Source organism: Hyalella azteca, unplaced genomic scaffold (genome assembly GCF_000764305.2).
Source record: "Hyalella azteca isolate HAZT.00-mixed unplaced genomic scaffold, Hazt_2.0.2 contig6253, whole genome shotgun sequence".
NCBI lineage: Eukaryota > Metazoa > Arthropoda > Malacostraca > Amphipoda > Hyalellidae > Hyalella > Hyalella azteca.
Genome location: NW_025936419.1, coordinates 9469 through 19781, shown reverse-complemented (window position 1 = coordinate 19781; position 10313 = coordinate 9469). Strand labels below are relative to the sequence as shown.

General features: G+C 41.3%; 1 protein-coding gene across 1 annotated transcript; it reads left to right on the top strand.

Moving 5' to 3' along the window:
* The first annotated feature begins 6637 nt into the window (after window positions 1-6637).
* Window positions 6638-10007, top strand: LOC108674273 (endoplasmic reticulum chaperone BiP-like). The gene is given in 3 exon segments (XM_018162213.1): window positions 6638-6780; window positions 7828-8930; window positions 8933-10007. Coding segments are annotated over 3 exon segments (1968 nt in total). The 5' UTR covers window positions 6638-6655; the 3' UTR covers window positions 9673-10007.
* The last annotated feature ends 306 nt before the right edge of the window (window positions 10008-10313 follow it).

The following is a 10313-nucleotide window of genomic DNA, read 5'->3' as shown; positions in this document are numbered from 1 at the left end:
CGTGTCAATCGTTCGAAATACGTGAGCGCCTCACATAATCCCAGTCTCGTATCGTGGATACAACACGCATGCCTCACGCAAGTTCCAGTCTCGTATCGTGGATACAACACGCATGCCTCACGCAAGTTCCAGTCTTGCATGCCTCACGCAAGTTCGTTTCGTATCGTGGTTACAACACGCATGCCTCACGTAAGTTCCAGTCTCGTATCGTGGATACAACACGCATGCCTCACGCAAGTTCCAGTCTCGTATCGTGGTTACAACACGCATGCCTCACGCAAGTTCCAGCCTCGTATCGTGGATACAACACGCATGCCTCACGCAAGTTCGTTTCGTATCGTGGTTACAACACGCATGCCTCACGCAAGTTCCAGTCTCGTATCGTGGTTACAGCACGCATGCCTCACGCAAGTTCCAGTCTCGTATCGTGGATACAACACGCATGCCGCATCTGCTTGGGGATTCACCATCGTGGCTTCATGTCAGAAGAGGATTTTCTTGGCCAGTTTACTCGGCATTAGCGATGCCCATTCGGTAATTACTACAATTATAACTTAACACGAGCGAGTGGATAACCGAGATCGGGGGTTGTGGTGGCTACTCCGGTATGCGCCGTTATCTGTTGCCGTTATAGCCGTTATCTGCGACGCGCTAAGCTGCACGCTTGATCACAAACTTACAAGATTCAGAAAAATGTCTTCAGAGTGTAGTGTTGTTGGCACAGTAAAGTGTTCGCTCGTGCCTGTGTATCTTGATGTGTGAACCTGGTTACTATATTTAGTTATCCTAACCTGTATATCTTCGTGTGTGAATCTTGTATACCTGCTGACTATATATAGCCATCCTAGGAGTTCGTTGACTGGGAATACTTCAGAGCTGCGTCATCGTACACGTAAGTGCCTAATGTAATTCAATAGCGTAAAAGGAGGTGCACTTTTCAATGAAAGTTTTTATTTATGGAATATATCTGAAATAAACATAACTCTATCCACTTGCTGTAATATGCGTAATATCACTATCGTGTTCGCATGCTAATTGTTCACCTGATATTGATAAATACGAAGCATGTCACTCGGCAGTATTGAAGAGCAGGATCAGGTACCCTGTGAGGATGCAATGAACGTGCAGCGCTTCTACCTAGGACACAATTCGTGTCGGGATATAGTATATAGGGGCTATTGGAGCGCGTGTCCCGTATACTTATCGTGCCGAGATATTGTGTATAGGGGCTGCCGAGGGCGTATTCAATATACCAATCGCATCAGTATATACATAGGGGTAGTTGGGGCGCGTATCCAGCTTACTTCTCGAGTCGGGATATATAGAGGCAGCTGCGGCGCTTATCCAGTATACTTATCATGTTGAATGCTACCGGGACCGGAAAATTTATTCTGAGTGAGAGAATAGTGTAAGGAAAGAACGCAAAAATTACTGTTTTAATTTATTTTATTCTGAATCCACGGTAAGATCTCCCGGTGAGCAAAAAAATCTCGGAGGTGAAGTTCAAACTCAGAGACGAATCGAAGATAACGAATGGACGGTAGAACTATAAAGAAACGCTATAAGCTGATAAATTCCGTAAGTTAACAATTATATTCAATATTTTGAACGGCAACAGAAATGAACACGGCAATATTCCAAGTCGTATGGTCGTACCTCTAAACGTAACTGACAAATCAGGAGCTGACAACTGTCAAAACAGTAGCAGCAGACAGGCGCAATAGACCGGGTAGGCCGCAAGGACATCCAGGGGCCGGATTATCAAAACATCGCTAAGTACACGTAGCGACTTACGTGTGGCGTAAGTGCTGATATGAAGAAGTAACACTAGCGGTGGTATTATCAAAACATTTGCGCGGGAAGCTACGTACAAAAAGCCGTACGTAGCTCTACGCCTGCTCGGATGTGTCGTAAGTGGAGTTCGGTAGACGTTTTGAGTGTGCCGAAGCAATATAAAACTATTGATTTACTTGCAACACGGTGAATTGTGATAGAATTTTGTCAATAATTCAACATGGGCATAATATGTGATCGTGCTAAACGATGCTTTTTGAGAAAAAAATTTCTCAAAGTTGAGTTCTGGCAGTGATCGAGGACGCACTATGAGCTTCGACAGAATGGCACTGTCGCCGTAGAGCGTGTCAATCTGGAAAAAGCAGGGCGAGTGTCGTAAGTTAGTTTTGCATTCTTCATCAATTCGCAATTTTCATCTCAGAGAAAAGAATATACTATTGTTAATGATCTCTTGAAATTTACTTTTCTTCCATTTTCCTAGTACGTTTTTATAGATGCCTTTATAGGTAGTGTGGTTATGATCCCACAACAAAATAGTAAATTCAATGAACTGTCCTATGCTAAGTCTTTAGTGGATGTTACGAGAAGGAAGAAGTGATATAGAATGATTAATAGTAGCGTGCGCAAGAATAGTATACCGGGATTTAGTTAGTTATATATCAAATATACCGTGTGCTTTAGTCAGTCGGTGATTTATATATCATACATTGCAAAAAAAGCGTGTTGCTCAATATTGATTTATCGTCAATTATACCGACTTAGTTGTTCATTTATGAACACTCACTACTACTGATAATTACAATTAGTTGAAACCTTCTGGTAAATACGCTACATCTTATAAATAAAACTGACGAAGGAGTTTTTAGCAACGTTGAAACAGATTTAAACGTTCTTTTGTATCAGATTTAACAGATAACTGTACAGATTTAAACGTCCTTTTGTTATTTGTATTTAAACGTTCTTTTGTGTTTTTGTTCTTTCAATATCGCTGAAAGACAACCACAAATCTTTGCTGTCCATTGCAGGGGTTCCATTATAAGCAGGCTGGCGGGTGGCGAACCAGTCGTCGTGTATTTTTTATCGCTGCCGCTAGATAATAACTAATAGTATTTTCCAAAATGGCTGAATTTTTCCCATTTATATACTAAAATCTCGAAACAAGCTCTTCTGTTGCTTAAACTTAAGAAAATACATTTAGGGACAGTACAACATTGCTTTAATTGAATGATGGTGCATCACCTGAGCCGCTTAGCGCAGTGCCAACTCGAGTACCACTGACACTGATGCTTATTAAATATGCAAGGGCAGCTCCCAGACAATTTTCGGTTAATTCACCGTATAAGTTTGCTCTTATCATAAATAAATAATTTGTCTATCATTAAAGCCATAATGAGTTTAAATCGCAGATTTTACTATCCAATCATATTTTTACATGAATGTATGGGGCGTTTATTAACCATCTATACCTGAACCGTCTATAATTGATAGAAAGTAATAGTAAAGGAACGTGAAATGATTAATTTAAAGTTAAGAATTCCGGATGCAATTTCTAGGCCAAATCATGGCCGCTTTTTTGTTTATCTTAGTGAAAAATGTATTCATATTTAACTAAAAAAATGAATGAAATGCGTTGTTACAAAGAACAGCGGATGAACCCACTGGCTAAATTCACTCCACCCAAATTCGATTGAAGTCAACAAATGGGCGCTCTGTGGCAAGCGTGAAGGAGTGACATAATTGAACTTTCTATTCGCAATTTTTATACGCTCAAAAATATTTAGTCAAAAATTTATGTCATGAGGATAACTTAAGGATTTAAAATTTTTCGGCACCGGCGAGGTTCATTTACAGTTGAGTAGAGGCTGCCTAAACATGGACATTAGAGAAGAGAGAAAGCTAAACTGAACTATTTTATTTAGCATAGGCAGGGTCGTAACTATTTTCATGAGTATAAAGGGTTTCAGTTATCTCTTATACACATCTCTCCTCAATACAAATATCGCTCCGAGTATGAACATCTTCAAAAACAGACTAGACGAAGCTATGCAGGAGCATATGTTCAGTCTTAAATTGCCTAGCAAATTACGGACCAGGCAATAAGTCCAGCAGCTATCTCAATCAATCGTCAGCTATGGAAAGATCGGGTTCCAAAGGCCGGATCCNAAATTCACAAATTATTTCGTATCAGATGCAGGAAAAGTTGCTTGGCAGTATCATATGCTCTAAATAAACAATAAGAATATCCTAGTGCTCTGAGTGCTAAGTTCGTTCACTTCTATTCTCTTTGTTTAATAAAAGAATGTATTATTACTGTTATTAGCTGAAATATTGAGTGCATCAGCTATCATAGACCAGTGGATGCTGATGTTTGTCCCATCACTGTGCTGTGGGTGAGAGGAATCCCAGATTGCAGGTACCGCCTCAACTGACGAGAGCAATGCGTCGACATCCTTCTCTCATGGCTGCTTCAAGGACACTGAACGCGCGTGTCCGCGTCGAAATATTTGTCTAGAGTAATGTCGATTTTCCACCGCGCGGCAACGCGTGTGTACGCTTGAGGCACCTTCAGCGCGTAAGCGTTTAGTGTGGCCACTCTGGTAGAAATACATACATATAATATCGCAGCGTGAGCGCGCGTACGCCTGCGTACACGCCAACGCTTTTAGTCTGGCCGTACCCTAAAGCTCAGCGCCGGCAAATGCTCACGCAGCGCTTCACGCTAACGCCCTTCTTCGACCGACGCTAAGTTAGCATGCAGGACCAGCTGGCTAACGTTCTTATGGTTATGGTCATAGTTTATTGAGCTATTTACTATAATATTGAACTGAACTCCTCCGAGAGGATAGCTGTGTGGCTCAGCAATATAGCAGACAAAATTGACATAGAATCAGGAACGTCTATTTTTGGGATACAAGTCCGAGCTTATTGGATGTCTAAGCATGTTGAAACGCAAGCTAACACATCCAACAAACTTCTTGGACTAATCAGACGCTCATACGAGTTCCTAGATGCAGAAGCGATGAAGCAGTTGTTTGTTGCTGTCGTGCGCCCGAATCTAGAGTTTGGAAACGTGTGGTCACCGAGATTTGAAAAGGACAGAAATTTATTAGAGAATGTTCAAAGACGTGCAACAAGGATAATTCCAGGCTTTAAGGGCAAGTCCTATGAAGAAAGATTGAAGATTATGAAGCTTCCAAGCCTCAGTTATCGACGTCTGCGTGGGGACCTCATTGAAGTATACAAGTATACTCATGGTCTATACAAGGTCCCCGAAGGATTACTAGAATTTGAAACAAGAACCAACACTAGGGGCCACGGCTATAAGCTAAAAAAATTTCGCTGCAACTTCTCCACGCGACAAAATTTCTTCTCGCTTCGAATAACCGACATGTGGAACAGTCTCCCCGATGTCATCGTTGGCGCTCCAAGTATGAACGCGTTCAAGATGAGACTAGATAAAGCTATGGAAAAATATATGTTCAAATTTGAAATGTCTAGCACCTTATCGAACTCGGTGGAAGTCTAGCAGCTACTTCAAACTATCGTCAGTCATGAAAAGATCCGGTCAATTGACACGATTTTAGATCTTCTGTGAACAAGGCACGAAAAGAAAAAGAATCGGCGACAGGCCACATCAGGCCTACACTTCAGCGCCGAGATCACTATGTTATGTTATGTTAATTAAGTTATGCCAGTTAATTTCTTTTCCTTTTGTGTTTGATTTGCAAGCAAATCTTGATATTCGTATCTAAGAGTTTTATGATCATTCACTAAAATAATATCTTCATGACTTTTTTGATTCAAAACTATGTGGAGTTTGACAAGCCAACAATTTTTCTAGCTACGTACACAAATTCCTTTCTTTCTCCGCTAATAGTTGAACTCCAACTCACAAGAACTCCAACTCACAAAATGGTCTAAATTCTAGGTAGCTCTCTAAAAAGTCCTCAAATTTTGAATGGCAAAAATGTAATTTTTTGCTTTGATTGCAAAAATTACAATCAAGGCGTTGTCATTGCTATTTAGACAACGTCTCACTCATTTCTCCATATGCTCCCTAGTCAGTCAACGCAGATGACGCTGACACAATACAACCTCCATTCATCCACGCGCACTGCGTACTGAGTCGACAGGAGCTAGGAATGGCAAATTCGAAGCCTCTGATTGGTCAGTTAGTTGGATGGTTTCGATAATACCATTTCAGATGAGTCTTGCGTAAGACAGTTTTGTTAATGCCAAATTTTGACTGACTTAGGCAATACGTAACTTTTTGAACATAAGTACGAAAAGTTACGTGTGCTTAGCGAAGTTTCGTTAATCTCTGCCCTGGGTAAGATGTACAGGGTGCGTAATTATGCTGTAAGTGATAGTTAACCCTTTAACGACCAGGTGAACCATACGGTCGCATTTCAAAGATGCTTTGTAATATTATTGTCCTGATAAGGAATTGGCGCTAGTTGTTTTGAACGTTGTCAGTAAGTGTCCCTGCTTCGTTTCGGTGGTGCAACTCCACTATTTGCGGCTAACCACGCAGTACAGCGCTGATTTTGTTGGGAATCCGTGGTGCCATTCATTTGCTGAACTTCCCCAATCTTTATTGGACTATGGTGGGAAAATCTGATAAGTTACAGCATTATAAAAATTCTACATCGCATTTCTGCATCGTATTCTAACACAATTGACGTGGTGCCTCTTGTATTGTCCTTATAATCCCCAACGAAAGTTTGAGTAGAGATAACCCACCAAATGGCAACCTCTGCAGTGCAGTGACACATAGCCAAGTGCAGCCCTTGTATCTAGGGTATCTTCGACAGCGATTAATGACAGTTTCTCTTGCAGGGTATTTTTGAAGACAAACAAGATGCTGCATAGAACGCTGAGGCTGCTGTGCATTGCTGCTGTTGTGTTCAGCAGCATTGAAGCTAAAGGCAAAAAGGAAGATTTTGGCACAGTGATTGGAATCGATTTGGGAACCACATACTCATGGTGAGAGCTTCATATTCTCTACACTTGAATGAATACTAGCTTGTCTCCATGGGCTAGCTTACAGAGACAGATTTTTATATGAAATGTAAAATAAATTTTATCTAGTGTCAGAGCATTATCAAATACTTTGATTTTTATCCTTTAATTATGGATCATTGTTTAAGTACTTGAAACTAGAGTGAATTGTAGCTAATTCATGCAGATGTTCAATAATTAAGATGCAAATAACTACTGCTAATTTATTTGTGAATTCATGAGTTTACACATGTGTGATTGTAAAATAGATAATATTGGGTTGTAATATTGAGTTTGGTGACTAGAAGATTGAAAGGCCTTCATCTAATGAAAAATGTAACTCGAATTTTTCAAGTGGCTGTTACTAGTAGCTCTTTTTGAGATGTTGAATTTTCAATTTGTAACTGGGTTGTAAATGAGAATTGATGATTTTTGTTGGATACTTAGGATGGCTGTGTATTATGCACTTGTTTTTAAATGTTTGCATTGAACATCTGCCAATTTCAACATTGTATGTATATTGTATTACATTGTATGTATGTAATTACATTAATCGAGTAATTCTTCAATAACGGAATACATTTTCAATTTTAGGAAAGGCTCAAAACTTGCCATCCGTTACGTAATTACTATTAGGTATATCAGTATATGTACATGTGAAATTAAAGAAAGAAATTTGCACATATATACTTCTCATCTGCCGGTAGTAAGAATATTTATTTAATTTATTTATGCTAGCTTGGGAAACAGGATTATGTGGCTAAAAACGTGTTCTGAACCTTCAAAAATATTGTGGCATGTAAGGTTATTGGCCAAACTGGAAAGTCATCTTGTACTCTAGCAAAATTGACGATAGGGAAAAAACTCGTTATTTGACTGCGCAACTGAGATGCGTTGTAAAAGGAATAGTAAGAACCTCGGCTGAAATAGCCCGTATTTGTTCCTGGTTTATAGATGAGTATTTTAGCACCTAATGTGTTCTTTACTTCTCGATTTGAAATTTTGAGTTATTAATCCAATTTTATTTTACAGTGTTGGTATTTTCAAGAATGGGCGTGTTGAGATCATCGCGAATGACCACGGTAATCGCATTACTCCTTCATATGTGGCCTTCACGCAAGACGGTGAACGTCTCATAGGAGATGCTGCCATGAATCATCTGACAACTAACCCTGAAAACACAGTATTTGATGCCAAGAGACTTATTGGCAGAAAATGGAACGACAAAACCGTGCAAAACGACATCAAGCTCTTCCCATTCAAGGTTATTAAGAAGAGCAACAAACCTCACATCAAGGTGGCCACTTCTCAAGGCGACAGAGTGTTTGCTGCAGAAGAAATCAGTGCCATGGTTCTGGGCAAGATGAAGGAAGTTGCAGAGGCCTACTTGGGCAAGGAAGTGACGCACGCTGTCGTCACCGTGCCTGCGTATTTCAATGACGCTCAGCGACAGGCGACCAAGGATGCTGGTGTTATTGCTGGTCTCACTGTCATGAGGATCATCGACGAGCCCACCGCTGCTGCCATCGCTTATGGCATTGACAAGAAAGATAGCGAGGAGAACATCGTTGTCTTCAGTCTTGGTGGCGGCACCTTCGATGTGTCTCTCCTTACCATTGATTCAGGTGTTTTCGAAGTTAAGGCCACGAATGGTGATGACCATTTGGGTGGTGAAGATTTCGACCAGAGAGTCATGGGACACTTCATTAAGCTGTACAAGAAGCATGGCAAGGACATCAGAAAGGATAACAGAGCTGTCCAAAAGCTCCGACGTGAAGTAGAAAAGGCCAAGCGTGCACTTTCTGCCAGCCATCAAGTGAGGCTTGAAATTGAATCTTTCTTCGAGGGTGAAGATTTCTCCGAAACGCTCACTCGTGCTAAGTTCGAAGAACTCAACATGGATCTATTCAAATCTACCTTAAAGCCTGTGCAAAAGGTCCTTGAAGATTCCGAGCTGCAGAAGAAGGATATTCACGAAATTGTGCTCGTTGGTGGCTCCACACGTATTCCCAAGGTCCAACAGCTAGTCAAGGAGTTCTTCAATGGTAAGGAGCCTTCTCGAGGTATTAACCCCGAAGAAGCTGTTGCCTACGGTGCCGCTGTGCAGGCCGGAGTTCTGTCTGGCGAGGACGATACAGCGACCTGGTTCTTCTGGACGTCACTCCTCATACTCTGGGTATTGAAACAGTCGGTGGGGTCATGACGAAGCTCATCAACAGAAATACTGTTATTCCCACCAAGAAGTCACAGATCTTCTCGACCGCTTCTGATAACCAGCACACTGTCACCATCCAAGTTTTCGAAGGCGAGAGGCCCATGACCAAGGACAATCACGTTCTTGGCAAATTCGATTTGACTGGTATTCCTCCCGCACCGCGTGGCGTGCCCCAGATTGAAGTCACATTTGAGATTGATGCTAACGGCATTCTGCAGGTATCAGCTGAAGATAAAGGCACTGGCAACAAGGAAAAGATCACCATCACCAACGACCAGAACAGACTGACACCCGAGGATATCGAGAAAATGATAAAGGATGCTGAAATGTTTGCTGATGAAGATAAGAAGTTGAAGGAGCGAGTGGATGCTCGGAATGAGTTGGAGTCTTACGCATATAGCTTGAAGAATCAGCTCAACGATAAGGAAAAACTCGGCGCTAAGGTTACGGGCGACGAAAAGGAAAAGATGGAAGGGGCCATTGATGAAGCGATTAAATGGCTGGAAGATCACCCCGAAGCCGAGGCCGAAGAATTCCAAGCTCAGAAGAAGGAATTGGAGGACGTAGTTCAGCCCATTATTGCCAAGCTATACCAGAGCACGCCACCTCCTGCTGGAGACGCCGGGGGGTCAGAGGACGAGGATTTCAAGGATGAATTGTAAGGATTATAGTCTTGTATAGTTATTTGAATGTTGTTACGTAACTTGAGCAAAGTTCATAGGGTAATTTTCTTTCGAATGCATGTTGAGACCACATGTGACGAGTGCGCTGGGTGATGTGCGTGTACATACTCCGATGTCAAAGTAGAGATTCTATGAGTCACTCACGGTTGCTCTTCATCGTACGGAATGTATTTATTTATAGCTAGACATGTAGGAGCATCGAAAGTTTTGTATTAGAGGGCATTTCATCATGCTTCATCTTCCATTATCTCATCAACTTCATATGGATTGTGACTCGTGCGTGAATGTTTTGTATTAAATTTGTTGAGAAGAAAGCATCTTATTTTACCTCCTGAAACGTGCAGCTCGCACATCCTCTAAGCATTGTAATTCAACGCTATTATTGCTATGTATGCGAGTAAATTTATAGAAGTATTCCCAAAAATTTAACACTTAAAACTATGTATTCTCCCGGACTGCTTAGTGCTGACGTTACTGGAAAGCGGCCGATAGATGATCGCTAACGTGATTTATCTAGTCTATTTATTTTGAAAGAGGTCTGAAGCTGGAAGGAAGAGGAAGCCGTTGAAGTAATTTTTAGCCACGTAATGTATCTCGCAGGCAGCCAATCTTTGGATTAG